We start from the raw sequence: 18,005 nt of genomic DNA on the forward strand, positions 1-18,005 counted from the left end.
ATAGTGTGTGTTTCGATATTTTCCTTTTAATTTGAAAGTCGGTGGGTGAATTTGGCGATGAACTATGGAGTTGCGGAACTATTTTACATTTGAAAGCTACTGTAAACTAAATTTGATGTATTTTTTGTTTATTTGAAAAATATTTAAAATTACAAAGGATTGTATTTAGGTTTTCAAAGGGTGTTTGTGCATTTTTGTTAAAGAATATGATTATTGATTACTTGACATCAGAAGTCTCCCCTCCCCCTTCTAATGATTTTTTTTTTAATTCTAGAGGGTTTTTCCCCTTTTCTCAAACGATAACTTTTCTACAGATAAATTCCTTTTCATACGGGGTGCGAGATTTCCTTTTTATCCTAGATGAACCGTGTTTTCTAATTACGTTGTAATTTCTGCTGGGGAATCCTTATATATTATTTCTGTAGCCTGTTTTTTGTTCCTACGCGAGATCTTCCTCAATTCTTAATCGATTTCTTTGATTTACCCCCTTATTTTAAAGCTTATAGTGCAGGCTAATGAGAAAAAATAGACCCACAGTCTAAAAATTGTTTTTTTTTTTTTTTTTTTTTCTGCGAAAAAAACCTGTTTTAAAGCACCGGATTGAGGTTTTCGGTTAAATTTATAAGTTTAACTTGCACTATGATCAGCAGAGCAGAATAGTTCAATTGGCATAGCGTTCTACTGGTAATCAGAAGAACGAGTGTTCGGGCCCGGCCTGGATGATCTGCATCGAAAAATTAGACAAACATCATGAAATACATGGGCACTTATAAACAATAAATAACACAAGTGAGAAAATAAATGAGATAGCAACGCTCCTTGCTGTTACGAAAACTTGATGTAACCTGTAGCTTAATGTATTCTTAATTTTAAGTTTTTTTTTTTTGTTTTGTTTTAAAAGCTTTGGTTCCGGTCAGAAAACTGAAGCACGATGTAAGCGAAAATATAAGTATCAGGTTTAAGATTTCGGACTACAATGGAATAATTTTTTTTTCAGAAAAAAATCGTATTCTGAAATGTAGATCTTCTAATGACAGTTTTTGCCCCTTTGGACAAATAAAAAACAGTACTACCCCAAATTGAAATTACGCTTTTCATTTAATTAACCTAGGAATATTTATCAGAATACGAAGTAAAACATTAAAATTACTAACAACTTGATGGGTAAAATATCATTTTTTTCCCTTCTTTCGGCAAAAAACAAATAGCCAGTCACATTTTTACTACATTAGAAAAGCTGTGCTTAAAAAACGAACATAGTTCAACTGATTTTGTATTTTAACCGTTCGGTTAAATGATGAACAAGTGCTGCCATCTAAGCCATAACAGTTCAAGCAACCTGCGATAACAAGTTGTATAAATTTTCAAAAATAAAAACACTTCTCTTCAATATCTTATCTTACATATTATTTCTGTGGATTAATTTTTCTGTCCGTATGCGGGATCTTCCTTATTTCTTAAAGAAATTCTCCCTCATTTTAAAGCTTATCGGGCCGGCTAATGACAAAAAATAGACCTACGGTCGAAAAATCAATTTTTCGCAAACGCCCCTTACTCTTGCATAATCTTGATGCAGCCTGTAGTTCTTATGCAGATTTTTTTTAAATGCTAAAATTCCAATAAAATTTTCCAATTTTTTGCACCGTTTTCGGCGAAAAAATTTTTTTTCAAAATTAAGCCTGTTTTCTTTCTTTCTTCTTTTTTTTTTTTTTTATAAAGCTCAAAAGCACTGGGCTTAGTTGTTCGGTTTCATTGATAAGTTTTTTTTTTTTTTTTTTGGTAGAGTGTTCGGCTATAAATTAGCTGAACTTCGGGTCTGCTATTATAGCTAATTTAGATTATAACTACGCATTACAGAATAATGTTACGCATTGCATGTTTAGTGCAGCTCTGGTTAGTTGAGCTGTGACCTTGACTATGTTTACCTGTTTTAGGGGATTTTAGTGAAAAATAGACGCGTTATTGACTCGGATTTTAGTTGGAATATTTTTGAAAAACTACTAAGAAAGTTTCTCAATTCAACTTAGCGCCAATTACCCCTCCCTATTTACCGAAACAGAGGTAAACATTGTCAGAGTCGGAGCTCAACTTTTCAGACTCACAATACTCATAACATACAATAGATAACTCACGTAAGGCAATAACATAAATACGACGGGAATGCTCCTTGGCGTTTCGATTCCTCTATGCAGACTACAGTTATTATACAGATAAATTAACTATTAATCGAAAGGTGTTCTTTCTGTTTTTTTAAGCTTCGACTCCGTTCAGATTACTAAGCATAAAAGAAAATATTAGATTTAAAAATTCAGACATCAAGGGAATCCTTTTTGCGCAGAAAAATTCTTCATTGTATGCTGAAATGTAGATTTTGCTGTTAGCAGTATTCGACCTTTTGCATAAATAAAAAACTACTATGCCAAATTGAAATTACGAGTCTCACCCAGTAAACCTTTAACTATTTATTTGAATACGATGTAAAACATTAAATTTATTACCAAATTAAAAAAAAAAAGCAAGAAATTCTTTTCTGCTTCTCTGCTTCCGGTGAAAAAAAAATGCATTTTGTCTACGTTCGAAAAATTACACTTAAAAAACGGATTCAGTTCAACTGGTTTTGGTTTTGAATTTTAAGTGTTCGATTAAAAGAAAAACATGTGCTGGCATTCAAGCCGTAACGGTTAAAGCAGCCTGCTATGGGGATTTGTATCAACTTTCAAAAATAAAAACACTTATTTTCAATCTAATTTATTATTTCTCTAAGAAGGTTTGTTTCAATCGCTACGCGAGATCTTCCTCATTCCTTAATCAAATTCCATGTTTTACGAATAATTTTAAAGCGTATCAGTTGGCTTATGATAAAACATAGAACCGTGGTCTTTTTTTTTGGCAAAAAGCTTTTTTGCTGTTTTTTTATAACACATTGCTTCAATGAATAGCATTCAAAAACGAAGGCGAAGTTGCTTGGTTGATTGGAGTGTAGTGCAGATAATCAGAATGGCACCAGTTCAAATCCGGGCCAATACATAGCTCTTTTATGTTTTTTTTTTTTTTTTTTTTCCGTCAGAGGCTCACATAGGCAGGACTGTATTTGCCACAACCCGTTTCTTCGCATGCACAATTACTGTTTTTTCACGAGTCACTCAGTCACACTTTTAATGATATTTATGTTTGAATTGAAAATACGCACAACCAAAAAGTGAGAGATGATTACATTATCACCACATTGTATTTAACGAGGTTTTGTCACTGATGCCTTCAAATTACATGCCTTCTTTTGTGCGTTTACTTTTTTCTGTTTACTTAAATCCGTTTACTTTTTCCGATTCTTCTTCATAATGTTCTTCTTTGAAATTTTTAAATTAGAGAAATGCCACATGAAACGATTCGAAGCAGAGTGCGGAGTTCCGCACGGGTCGACTAGTTTTCGTTTAAAAGTTTTCGTCAGAAAGATTGGATCGCTTATCTGCCGGAGTTCACTTCGCTCTCTAATTACTGTAGCGCGGTCGCTTTGTGAGTTTGGCGATAATCAACAGAGTTGCGGGACTATTTTACAATTATCTTATCTTACAATTTGAAAGTTACTTTTAATGTAACTTATTGTCTTTTTTGTTTATTTGGCGAATTATTTTGAATTGCCAAGAACTGTTTTAGGTTTTTAAAGGGTATTTAAGCATTTTAGTTAAAGAAAATGATTACTTTACAGCAGAGGGGGAAGGGGATTTTCGTTTTCATCAAATGACTTTTTCTTCTTTGATCTGATCGCTACTCGATCGGAGCTCACTTCGCTCGCTAATCGGCTGCGTTGCGGTAGCGGGGTCGCTTGGCGATAAACATTAAAAGTTACTGTTGGCATAATTTTGATGTATTTTTTGTATTTAGGTTTTCAAAGGGTGTTTATGCATTTTAGTTAAAGAACATGCTCATTGATCATTTGACACCAGAAGGTGGGGGGGGGGGTGATTTTTTTCTAGCGGGGTTTTCCCCCTTTTCTCAAACGATAGCTTTTCTATAGATAAATTCTTTTTCTTATGGGGTACGGGATATCCTTTTTGTCCTAGATGTACCGTGTTTTTTTTTAATTACGTTGTCTTTCTGCTGGGAAATTTTCGTTTAAACGTTTTTGTTAGAAAGAGTGGTTCGCTTATCGGCCAGGGTTTGCTTTGCTCGCTAATAGGTGGGTTACTGTGGTGTTTCTGTAGCGCGGTCGCTTGGCGACTTTGGCGATAAACCATAGATTTGCGGTATTATTTACATTTGAAAGCTACTTTAATGTGATTTTATACTTTGTTTTTGTTTGTTTGGCAAAACATTTATTATTGCTAAAGAAAAAACATCCGCTTCACTCGCAAAAGGACTGGGTTCCGGTAGCGTGGTCGCTTGGCGCGTTAGGGGCTGAGCAATCCGGTCTAGGATTACTGTTTTAAAGCAAACGTAAGTGTAATAACGTTTTGACGAATTGATTTATATTCCAAAGAAACTTTTGATTTGTTTTCAACCGAAGGAAATATTCGAGTTTTTCGTCTTTTTTTCTGACGATGATTTTCGAATGTCCCACTGGATTTTTATTTTATTTTTCTTTAGAGGGATAGGATAGCTTATTAATCAGAGTTCGCTTTGCACGCTAACAACTGAGTTACGGTAGAGTGGTTTCTGGGCGAGTTTGGCAATGAAAAATTGTAATTATTTTAAATTTGAAAGATACTATTTGATGTCTTTTTTATTGGTTTGACGCAGTGGCGTAGGTAGGGTGGGGCGGAGGGGGCGGTCCGTCCCGGGCGGCACTTTTCGAGGGGCGGCAAATTAACCCTTTTGATGTGGAAAAAATAAACACATTTTTTAAATAAGGAAATTATGGCTTTAATCTGTTGCTGCAGGCAAAAAGAAAATCTTCGAATTGTAAGACTTTTGTGTCACTACCAGATTAAAGAAATACTTTTATACAAAACTTTCTACTTTCTTTCAAAAACTTTCAAAAGTCTTTCTTGATAGCATATCAGTACAATAACTTGTTTTCTTCTGAGGGGGCGGCAGTGGTCATGGGACCAATGTTTTTTTTTAGACTATAGAAGTTAATTCCAGAAGGAAGAAAACAATGAAATTTTCGAATTTTCGTTATAACAAAGAGTTAACACTGGATTTTAAGAGAGTTTCTTAAAAACCTCCTAGTGAAACAAAAACTTTTTTTTTTTAACTACAGGAAAATGGTGACAAGAGTAAGAAAGAAAAAGGGAGGTGAAAAATGGTACAAGAAACAATTTATTGCTCATCACAGGGGTGTTTTTACATGTTGCAGAGTTTAGTTTGATTTCTCATTTCTTACAAGAAATCTTTAATTCAAAAGAAGTAAAAGGGATTTCTGTTTTCTCGCTTTTGAGAGTAGAAAATCTATCCGACAACTTTGGATCACATGTTAGACTATTTCTTATGGAAGGTAAGCGAATTTTATTTTTCATCATTTGGTTTGGTCCCTCAGCTTGGCCAGACATGGTCTAAAATTGTTTTTTTAGCCTATTCCCGTTTGGAACCTCTCCCACCTCCACTCTGTAGTCTAACAGCGTGAAAGACATCTTAAAACTTTTTTTAGGAGGGGGAGCTCTCGAATTTTTCATCTCGTATAGTGATATCACCAAAGATAGCTTATAAATACGGGTTTAGACCTCAACGTTTAAAACTTTCTGGGTAGAACCCCGAACTCAGTCTTTTCCTCTAACGTAGCAAACACAGCCAAAAAATAAATATTTAAACCTTTAATTCTGAAAAATGTCCTGGAAAAAACTCCTACCCTCTCTTCTGAAGTCTCAACATATGGCCTAAAATTACATTTTTAAGACTTCGATTCTTCAATATCAATTTGTGAAAACAGCATTTAAATTATGAATATCCTTTTTTTCTTTAAAGTGATTAAAGATATCTTAAAATGTATTTTTAGGACTTCAGTTTCGGAATTTTCCCGAGAGAGATCCTTAATCACCACACTCTCCCTCATCTAACGTCTCCAAAGATTAAAATTGCGTTTTGGAAGCTTCAATTTTGAAAAATTTCCGAGGAAGGAAAGCCGAACTCTTCAGACATTTTCCTAACGTCTCCAAAGATAGACCAAAATTTCGTTCATAAAAATTTACGTTGGTGGGAGAGCTCGCTAATCCTTTTTTCTCAAAGAAAGCCTAAAATGAACTTTAGCATAAATCAAGATTTTGGGAGTGAACCTCCCTCTGCCCCCTTTTACTCCTAATATATTATCAATATCAAACAAAGGGTTACGGAAAGTTTTCATGAGAGAGTCGTCTGGCTTCACAACATTTTTGGTGCCATTAAGTGTTAAGAAACCCTTAAACGTCACCAAAGACAGGCTAGAATCGCATTTTGGAGACTTTGGTACTGAGCAATATTCAAAGAAAGAAGTCGAACCTTCCCCATTCCAGTAAATCTCCAAAGTACCTTTAAAATTGATTTCAATTTAAAAAATATTTCAGAAGAAACATTATTGCGTCTCTCTCCCCTAACGCCTACAACTATGTTAGAATACGCATGCAATTGCGTTGCCAAAGATGACTAAAAATTGTATATTTCAGAGCTGAAAATTTTCGAATTGACTATCAGACTATTCCCGATTTTCTTAACCTCTCCGCAAACTACCCTAAGCTGCATTTTTAAACTTCGATTTCGGAACATTTCCCAGCGGTTCCCCGCCAATCCCTTAACGTCAAAAAAGAAACACTAAAAGAGACTTTAGTTTTGAAAAAAATCGGGAGCAAGCCCAAAGACGACTTAAAATTGTATGTTTCAAAGCTGAAAATATACAATTTTTACAGAGCTGAAAATATACAATACCGCCTATTCCCTTCACTTTACTAAAAATTGCCAAAATTGGGATTTTTTACGTAAATTTAGAAATTTTCTCTAAACGTGGGCCTCCCCCCCCCCCCGCCCTCCCCCCCGTCCCCAAATTGATTTTCCTTTGTTTGTTTTGTGAGCACGTAGAAGTTAATTCCGCCGATAGAGGGCGCTAGTAATGCTGGGGTGATATTTTGCTGCTCCTGAGATAAGTGATTTTTTACTGTAATTGTTTATTTTACTGCTTTAATTTCAGTATTTTTATTGTATTTTATCATATTATTAAGTATTTTTGTGCTTTTAAGTATTATTTTTGATTTACTTGCTTTCTTAAAGTGTTTTTCTATTCTTTGTAGCTAAGCCTAAAATGTGCTGATTTCTTGTTGTTAAGCCTGAGTGCTCTGTTAAGTGTGTAACTTGTTTATTTTAATTTACTGCTTGTCTTAGGATTTTGTAATTTTTGTACCTTTTTCTTCCAATGCTTTTTAATTCTAATAATTAGTTTTATTTCTTCAATTTTGCATTTTTATATTGACTTTTAAGTGTATCATTTTGAGCTAGAATGGGGATTATATGCATAATGAAGGAGGTTAAAAGTGGTAAAGGGGACAAGTGGATTTCTTGTGACCTATTCTGCTTGTTTAAGGGGAAGGATGAGTCTGAGAAGGATTTTATTTGCACTAACTGTGTTGAACTCTCAGAAATCAGAGTTAGGATGCTTACTTTGGAGGGTGAGTTAGCATTAGGCTGTAGGAGTGTAGATGGGGTAAACACTCCAGAGGGAAAGGGGGAAGTTAGTAAAAAGGAGGTGGGCATTAGCTGTGTGTTAGATAGTGGGAAAATTCCAGAGGTAAAGGGGAATGCTATTGCTGAGGTGACAGACTGGGAAGCTAAGGGTATAATTTTGGGAGATTCAATGGTGCGTGAGGTGGGAAACTCAATAGGCAGAGTTAGACGTAAGGTGGCTAGATGTTGTATGTCAGGGGCTCGGGTGAGAGATGTAAATAGGGTTGCTGAAAAGAAGGGGGTATTTAATAAAGAGGATGAAATTACTTTGTGGGTGAGAACTAACGATGTAGGCCATAGTAACAACGATGAGTTTACAAAGGAATGGGATTCCCTGTTGGACAAAGCAACCAACTGTTCGGCAAATGTCCAAGTGGTTGGTTTGCTTCCCAGGTATGGAGTGCATAGGAGTTGGTTAAACCAACGGGCTAGGTGTATGAACCTGATACTCAAGGAAATTTGCGTTAAGCGTAGTATCAGGTTTATTGATGTGTCGAGTAAATGTAAACGCGATTGGATTGCTAGGGATGGTCTGCATCTGAGCTCTACAGGGGTCAAAATGGTTAGTGGTTTGGTTTTAGAGGCTTCAGAATCAAAAAACTAAGTTGGAATGGGGGGCATGGTTTAAGGAGCAGAATTCGAAAGAGTATTAACTATTTGGATTTTAGTAGAAACGGAAATAGGGTGGCTAATAAGAGAAAAGATTTTAACAATTGGGATTCAAATAATCGTGCAGCATTAAATAAAAGTAAGATGGGCTTACTTAAGGTTTTTTATACAAATGCTCGTAGTATTAGGAACAAGATGGAAGAATTGAAAAGCATAATTATAGGTGAGAGGTTGGATATTATTGGAGTTACTGAGACATGGGCTACCAAAAGTGATGATGATTTATTATCTATTGCTGGGTATAGTTTGTTTAGACAAGATAGAGTAGGTAAAAGAGGTGGTGGGGTTTTATTTTATGTCAGAGACACTTTAACTTGCAATGAATTGGTAATTAATGATAAACCTAATGAGATTGATATGATTTGGCTGGAGTTGATGAGCAATAAGGGAAATAAACTACGTTTAGGGAACATTTATAGGCCACCCAACTTAAGCCAGGGTCAAGATGAACAGATGTTTAGTATTATTAGTGACATTTCAAGCAAGGCCCTAATAGCAAAATTTCTTGCATCAACCTTGACAGATCTTGATATTATACTGACGGCGTCAATATTGATGTGTTTCATACTGCATAAAGCTTGCATAAAGATTAAAAAGCAATATTACAATAACAACACGTATGCAACATTGCATTCATCTTAAAATATCAATATTGATATTACCTTACAATAACAACATTGCATACATGTTGTCGCCGTCAAGATGATATTGATTTCATGCTGTCGCCGTCAAGGTAATTAGTACACAATAGAACAGGTGGACCTTCGTTGATACTTGCGCATGCGCACAGTTCTTTCTACCCAGCATCCCTCGCATTGCTGGCACATTCTTCCTGCTTCGACCTCAATCGGTTCAGAGGTGCTGCACGTGGCGTTGCATTCTTTTAGGCTTCGTTAAGTTGGTTGCATAGTTATTAGTCTGGAATAGTATTGTTTTAGGAAAAACTTATGAATGACTGATAACTATATTTGTTTATTAATATAGTACTAAACAAGTCATATCGCAGACGATGTGCGATCAATGTTAGAAATGGCGAAAATAACTTTTTTCGTCCCTAGATTTTGAAACAAAGGACATGAAGCGCAGAATTTCGTATTATCACTTCAATCTCACGTAAGATTAATTTTATTCAATGGTATTTATGTTATTCTTTAAGATAAATTCATATGTTTTGTTCATGGGATATTTTCAATGCTGACATCCATTTGAAAATGTACTTATTTATTGTATTTATTTATTTATTTATTATTTTGCTACCTTTAGTGCTATAAAAACTTCCGCAATTATTCCTAACTAAGCATTTTATGTCTTTAATACAATTAGAAGCATGAATTTAAAAAATAAGTCAAGTATTACGCAAAACGAAGAAACTTTCATTTTTTAAATTAAATCACGAGTACTATTAATATCTTTATATGATTTTCCGATCAGATGTCAGCTTTAAGAAAATATTCTCAGGCTAGAAAACTATCTTGAAGAATAACAGAAATAATTAAAGAATGAAATTTAATTCTCGAATTTGAAGTGAAAATAATACAAATAAATAAATGGATAAAACACCTTGCAAACATGCTGATTTCATACTGTCATGTCAATGTATCCTGACATTTTCCTGTCATATCAATACGTATGCAATATTACAAAAGCAAGATCATCTTGCCTAGACCTTGATTTCATGCTGTCATGACAACATCTTGATATTATCCTGTCATATCAATACGTATGCAAGATTACAAAAGCAAGATCATCTTGCCTAGACCTTGATTTTATGCTGTCATGACAACATCTTGATATTATCCTGTCATATCAATACGTATGCAATGTTACAAAAGCAGCCTACCTTGATATTTTTCTGATATTATGCTGCATACACCTTGTCAGTCAATATTGTGGCAGCCTGCTGACAGCATAAAGGGAGTAACATAACAACATTGAGGCAGTATTAATGCAAGATGATTTTTCTTGCATGTCAACCTTTATGCAATACTGAGGCAAGATATTTTGCTTACTGGGAGGGGTCAGTCATTATAATGGGAGATTTTAATTTTCCAGGAATTGATTGGAATAATTTTTACCATAGTAATAGCAGAGAAGAGGAATTTTTGAAAGTAATTGGTGACTGTTTTTTAGATCAAATTATAACTCAGGGTACTCGACAGGACGTGATTTTGGATCTAGTTTTCTGTGATATGGAAGGTTCTGTTCAAGGGTTATGTGTAGGGGAACACATTGGAGACAGTGACCACAACAGTATTAGGTTTGGGATTAAATTTGATACGCGCAAAGTTGAGAATTTTAGGTTTGTGCCCAATTTCAGAAATACTGATTTTGTGGCACTTAGGCAGAGTTTGAAAGCAGTTTTTTCTTCTGGATTGGACAATAACGATGTGAATCTTCAGTGGGCAGAGTTTAAGGAAAAGCTAGCGAAAACGGTTGGGGATCATGTTCCTTTTAGGAGAAATGGTGTCAACACTAAAATTTGGCCAATGTGGTTCTCCAGGGAAACTAAAGACGCTCTAAATTACAAGCAAGCTGCTTTTCATAGGTTTAGAGAAACTGGTCACAGTGCAGATAGGCTCCAATATTGTAAGGCAAGGCGTAAATTTAAGTATTTGGTGCGGATTCAGAAAAGAGAGTTAGAGCAAAGACTGGCAGATAACATAAACAGGAATCCCAAGAGGTTTCTTGCATACGCTAATTCGGGGAAAGTTCGAAATAGTCATATTGGGCCACTGGTTGATGAGCACGGAATTTTAATTCAGGACGATAGTGATATTGCTAATGTTCTTAATAACTTTTTTTCGAGTGTTTTTAACGATAACTGTATCTCAACAGTTGACACCAACAAGACACAAGCTATAGTACAGCTTGAGGACTTTGTATTTTCCAGGGATGACGTTTTACTTCATTTGAAAAATATTAAAGAGACTAAGGCTCCGGGACCTGATAATATTTATCCAAAAATTTTAGTTGAATGTGCGGAGGAATTAGCAGATGTAATCGTAAATATTTTCAATGCTTCTTATAACTCGGGGACAGTGCCAGAGGACTGGAAGCTGGCTAACATTACACCGCTCTTCAAGAAAGGGTCTAAAGGGAGTGCGGGAAATTATAGACCTGTGAGTCTAACTTCAGTGGTTTACAAAATTTTTGAAACATTGATAAAAATTAGGATAGTAAATTTTCTAGAGACTAATAATCTATTGACTAGTTTTCAGTACGGTTTCAGGAAAGGCAAATCTTGTGCAACTAATTTATTACTTTTCTATGACAAAGTTACCATGGCTTTGGACAATAGGAAGCCTGTAGATGTTGTTTACATTGATTTTCAAAAAGCTTTCGATAAGGTACCGCATGTTGCTCTACTTAGCAAATTAGCTGATATAGGAATAGGAGGGAAAACTTTCATTTGGGTAAAAAACTGGCTGACCGGAAGGAAACAAAGGGTAGTTGTAAGGGGAAATTACTGTAATTGGAGTGAGGTTTTAAGCGGGGTTCCTCAAGGATCAGTGTTAAGGCCTGTTTTGTTCATTGTTTTTATGAACGATATTCACAAAAATATTTCTGGGAACATGAATTGTTTTGCTGATGATGTCAAAGTTATGGGGACTGTAGATAATGAAGAACAAGCAAAACAGCTGCAAGAGGATCTATATCATATTACGGAGTGGGCTGATAAATGAGGTATGGCTGTTAATGTTGGGAAATGTCAAGTGCTACATTTAGGGCGTGGAAATAAGTGTACAAGTTATTATTTGCAAGGTTCAATCATTAGTCAGGCAGACAAAGTTACTGATCTGAGGGTCTTAATAAGTCAGGATTTAAAGTTTAGCCAACAGTGCAGCATTGCTAGTAACAAGGCCAATAAGATGCTTGGGTTTATCAGTACATCTATTTCAAACAAATCTAAAGAGGTTCTTCTGCCATTTTATAGAAGTTTGGTAAGACCTCATTTGGAGTATGCTGTTCAGTTTTGGTCTCCTTATCTTAAGAAAGACATTGATGTATTGGAAAGGGTTCAAAGGCGAGCTACAAGGCTAATAAATGGACTTTCTCACTTAGACTATGATTCCAGGCTTAGAAGGTTAAAAATGTACAGTCTTGAGGAAAGAAGAGATCGAGGGGATATGATTCAGTTGTTTAAATTTATTAAAATGAAAGATGTTACGGGGCTGAAGTTTAGCACTGAAAACAGGACAAGGGGTCATTGTTTTAAGCTATTTAAATCTCAGGCTAACATGGATATTAGGAAAAATTATTATTATAGCAGGGTAGTGGAACCTTGGAACAGTTTACCAGAAGAGGTGGTAATGAGCAAGGGAGTAGATAGTTTTAAGAGGGCCATTGATCTTCACTGGGGATTGTAAATTGACTAGGACCAGTCTAGCTGGCCCAGAGCCTGTTGCTGGTCGTCACTTTTGTATTTGTATTTGTAATTACGTCTGTTTTTTCTATAATTAAATTCCTAGTTTTAATTCATACGCCCTTGACAGTTTAATGTATTAGCTATTTCACAACGAAAGGGCGGAAAATTGAGGAACCGCCCCGGGCGGCAAACACTCTAGCTACGCCACTGGTTTGACGAAACATTTTGAATTGCAGAAGGAACCGCTTCACTAGCTAAAAAGTTTTAAAGTAACTGTAAATCTAATTTAATATTTTGGCGAATAGTTTTAAATTCCGAAGAAACTTTAATAAGTTTTTTGAAAAGGTGTGTACGCAATTTAGTTAAAGAAAAACGATCATTTCACATCAGAGGTGGGGGGGAGTCAATTTTTTTCATTCAACGGATTTCTTTTAAATTTTTAGCACGGGCATTGCTGTGCGGGTACTGCCAGAAAAAAAAATAAAAGCGCATTCAAATAAAGACATTGCATCAAAAAAAAAAAAAGTTTGTTATTTATCTCGTTGCCAAAAATAAATTTAAAAAATGAATAAGGACACTTTGAAAAAATATAAAAGACAGTAAAATGAAAACTTAAAAAAAAATTTTCATCAACAAAAAAAAAAAAAAAAAAGAGAGAGAGAGAGAGAGAGAAAGAAAGAAAAAGGAAATAAAAAGAGAAGAAGAAGAAAATCACCTGCGAAGCTTTTTATGTTAAAGCAAAAACGTTTCCGAATTTCGCTTCATTAGATACATAAGATACGCCGAATACATAAATTAAAATTTTAGAGTGAAAACAGAAACAAAACATATCAACAATAATTATTTCACAGTAAAAACCAGGGTTGCGGAGTTGGGAATCGATCTGATTTTGGGGTAAAAGAATCAGAGACGGGAGTTCGAAGGTTTTTAATTTAAAGGCTAGGAGTCTGAGTCGGTCATTTTCCCTCAAAGTCCGTAACTCTGACAATGTCTACGTAGTTGGAGTCCTTTTGGGATAAAGAAGTCGGAGTCGGAGTTGAAGGCTTTCAAATTCCAAGAGTCGGAGTCAGTCACCGCTCTCTGTGTCTAAATTTTTGCCAAAGCTAAGAAGTCAGAGTCTGAGTTCGAATAATTATGCGATTAAGGAGTCAGAGGCCCTAAAATTCTTGGAGTCGGAGTCGGGAGTTGGTCATGAAGAGCTGTTCGAAGTAAATCTACAATTAAGTTCGGGATCTATATTGATTGTTCGTTTTCCTCGTAGGCGCTAATGTTAAGGGAGTTTTAACAGTTTAAAATTGAACGGAGAGTTGTTCAAAACAAAAAGATATTTTCTATTGATGTTCTTCATCAATCAAGAGCTTTTCCAACGAAATTTGTTTGAAGCAAATTCACCTCTAAGTTCGGGGTTTATATTTGCCTTGAATTTAACGGTAGGCGTTACTGCTCTTTTTTTCTTTTTCTTTTTTTTGAACTGTTAAAAATTGAATGAAAAAATGTTCAAATCAAAAAGTGAAATATGGGAATGAAGTGTCTTTGCCGAGATCATTCAAACAAACAAAAGTTTGTTCTAATCGGACCATTCACTCACAAGTTATTTTGGGGGGGGGGGGGGGCAGATAGGCAGACCAACAGACACGCTTTTCCCCATCTCACTATCCTACTTTTCAATTTTTATTATTATTTTTTAATTACTTATTTTATTTACTTTTGATATTTCTTTTGTTTTCAGCGATATTTTAAAGAAGTCTTTTATGCATTTTTTTCTTTCGTTGATTTTTACTGGGAAAGTAGGCTAAAAACAAGATGGTATGGAAAGAAATATATTGCAAAATACATACCATAATTCATAGTGGATACCCTACCACCAACAACATTCTGAGCTTCTAAAATCAGAACATCAGCAAAATCTTTCTGAAGTAAATGTAAACCACAAGTTAAGCCAGCTAATCCTGCCCCAATAACAACAACTTTTAAATAATTTCTCGGCATTTTGATGTTAATATTTTGTAATGCTTTGTTGGACTTCAATAGTAGATCACAACCTCTGAAAGAAAAACACCAAAAGAAAATTACTATATAAGTGGGGAAGAAAGAACAAATAAAATTATATCATCCATAAAAATAGAACTAATTATTCCATTAGACCTTAAATGATCTCGTTATCTAAATAAATCAGAATTTAAAGTTTAATCAACAGTGCAGCATAGCAAATAACAAAGTATCCAAGTGAATTCTTGCGTTTATCAATAGATATACTTCAAATAATTCAAAGAAAGTGCTGTCCTTTTTTACATAAGTTTAGCAATATATCTCCTTTGGAGCATGTTTCAGTCCCCTTATCTCAAGAAAGATATTTCATATTTCTTCACCAGAGGGGTTTCAAAGGAGGGCTACCGGGCGAGTAATGTGACGTTTAGATTTATATTATGATACCAGGTTTAAAAAGCTTGATATGTATAACCTCCAGCAAAGGAGAGTCAGAGCCACATGATTCGGCTGTTCAAATTTATCAAAATGAAAAATGTTAATGGGGTAAAATTTTTGCACAGAAAGCAGGACAAGGGGGTCATTGTTTTAAGCTATTTAAACCTCAGGATAATCAGGAAATTGAGAAAGATTACTACTTAAATAATTATAGATGAGTAAAAAGGGTTCTAATTTAACTAAAAAGTCAGTTGCACTCATGAAATACAATATTTTGTTACATTTGTAGATGAAATCAGTAAGAAAATCAAAATTTTTATAAGCAACACCGGGATATGTACTCGTTGAATGCATCAGTTTTTTACTTTTTATTTATTTTTAAGTAAAAAAACATTCGTATATACCTGTGAAAAGTCACTAGTCTTCTTGATGTAGATTTTCTTGATAATTTGTAATAAAATAAGGGTATACCATTGTTAAAAATATAAATTTTCCCTCATTCAGTTAATTGTCTATAAACGTTCATGGCTACAGCTAATGAAAACTTAGTGCAACGGTTACGGTCAATTCGAAATTGCTCCCCAGGTCACATGGTACTGTTGTCGTATCGGGAAAATAAGGTTACACTCTCTCCATCTATTACTTCTCAATCAGTGGCGGATGGGGCAACATGAACCGGCCCTGGCATTTACAGACCAGCCGGTCCCCTTAAGACTTGCTCCTTGAAGAGGAGACGCTCCCACCGTCCTTAAGTTTTTTTTTCAGATATAAAAGATGGAGCGGATACATCTTCTAGTTTTAGTAGGGAGTCACCATTAGACTTTAAGTATTCAAATTAGGAGAACTGCGTTTACGAATTTGGAGAAAAAGAATCAATAATACGAACACCTGCATAGTAAAAATTAATATTCTAGCTAATGATGGGGGGGGGGGGAGGGGGGCTCAGGGGCACTCCAACGGAAAATTTTCAAAATTATAGCTTCAAAAACGCATTGTTAGACTTTTTAAATGATCTTGGGCGATGTTTGCGGGAGGGGGTATTTGGAGAATTTCCCCAAAACTTTTTCAAAATCAGAGTTCTAAAACGTATGCGTAAGCATTGTTTTTTAACACTAGGGCGTTCAGGAATTCTTTCTGGGAAAAATTTCTCAATTGAAGTTCCCAAAGCGCCAATTTAGGTGACAATTGACGATCTTTGGGGGGAGGGCTATGTTATTAGAAATTGAAGTTCTTAAAAAAGTTTGTTACCTATAAATTGCCCCCCCCCCCTCCTAAAGTCAGTATCTGAAGGTCTTATGTGCAATAACGATTGATGAGGAACTTTTCACGCAATATCGCGTGAAAAGAGAACGCATAATTTTGATGAACGTCTTTAAATTATCTTTGACAATGTTAATGAGAGCAAAGATCCGGTGTCCCCCCCCTCCCCTCCGGGAATTTTTTTCAATTAGTTGTCTTAAAAATGCATTCTAGGTGATCTTAGGTAATGTTTGGGAGAGAAGAGGCTCGAAGGTGCTCTCCAGGAATTTTTTGGTAATTGAAATCTAAAGAAAGGGATTGTAGGTTTTCTTTGATAACGTAAAGGGGACTGACAATTCTGGGAAACTGAAGCTTAAAAAACGTTATTTCATCGACTTTCAATGACGTGAGAGGGAGGAATTTTCGGGACATATTTTGGAATTGAATCCTATAAAACGAAATTTGAGAGGACCTTTAGTGATGCTGGCGAGCGTGTTGGGAACAAAAAATTTTCTAAGTTAGCTTTTAAAACGCAGTTTTTGTCGATCTTCGGTAATGTTAGTGGGTGAAGCTGTTCGGGGACTTTCATTCCGTAATTTTTCGAAATTTGAATTCTAAAACGCAGTCGTAGATGATATTCGCTGATGTTACCAAGGGTTCAGGGGCTCTTCTCAGAAATCTTTTCGGGATTGAAGCCCTAAAAACTAAATTTCACACCACCTTTGGTGATACAAGAGGGAGGAGAGATTCGATGACCTCTGAAAAATTTCCTAATTGTAGTCCTAAAAACGAAATTTTAAATGGTCCTTAAAGATGGGGTGGAGGCACTTCTGCAGGGGGGGGGATTTAGGTGATCACTCTCCTGGAAACTTTTCGAATTTGAAGTCCTAAATACGAATTGTAGGCCATCTTTGATAACGATAGGCGATGAGATGGGACTGGGTTCCGATTTAGAAACTTCCCCTGCACTCTTTCAAAATAAAAGTTTTAAACACGTTTCTAATCTACCTTGGAGGTGTAAAATGAAGGGTGAGGCTAGAGGATGTCTCTCCCTTCCGCATTCTTTGCTAAGTCCCTATCTTTTTATTAAATTATTCATACAAATGTTATGGGAAAACCTCCCCCCAGTATATCTTTTCCGAGATCATTTTAGTTCTTTGGTTTTTTTTCATAGTGAAATTTTCAATTTCCAACCTGGTGTTTGAATTTGTTTGAAAATAAAGAGATTGAGATTCGTCAAAATATTTTTTAACATTTTGGACTGATGTGGTTCTTTTCAGGGACACCAGATCTTCTTCCAACTTTATTTTACTTTAAATATCTTCCAGCTAGAATATCTTAATAAAGTTTTATTTTACTTTTGTTTTATACATTCAAACACTTAGTATTCATTACGTTACAATGTTTTAAATCTCCCTTACTGCATTTTAACTCTTTTTCTATTTAAAACATGCTTCAGCGGCCCCTATGAAACCTCCATTAGTATCTAGCTATTCATTCATTGTATTAAATTAAAATTTGTCATAGGTTTTTACAATGTACTGAATACTTTTTTGCTTGATTTTTTTTTTTTTTTTTTAATTTGTCAGAATGTCTCGAAAAATTCTAGCTGCCTTTAGTTAGGTAAATTATAATAAAGAACCGTGGATGTTCCTAAATAATATTTAAAGGTTTAATATTCAAG

At 35.1% G+C, this 18,005-nt stretch overlaps 1 protein-coding gene across 1 annotated transcript in view; it reads right to left on the reverse strand.

The window, feature by feature from the left end:
* The window catches only part of LOC129218603 (uncharacterized), a 272,334-nt gene that overhangs the window by 22,303 nt on the left and 232,026 nt on the right, over positions 1 to 18,005 (reverse strand). The window contains exon 11 of the mRNA XM_054852923.1: positions 14,497 to 14,702. Coding sequence (XP_054708898.1) covers positions 14,497 to 14,702 — 206 coding nt within the window. The remainder of the gene's footprint in view (positions 1 to 14,496; positions 14,703 to 18,005) is intronic.

This window comes from Uloborus diversus, chromosome 3 (genome assembly GCF_026930045.1).
Source record: "Uloborus diversus isolate 005 chromosome 3, Udiv.v.3.1, whole genome shotgun sequence".
NCBI lineage: Eukaryota > Metazoa > Arthropoda > Arachnida > Araneae > Uloboridae > Uloborus > Uloborus diversus.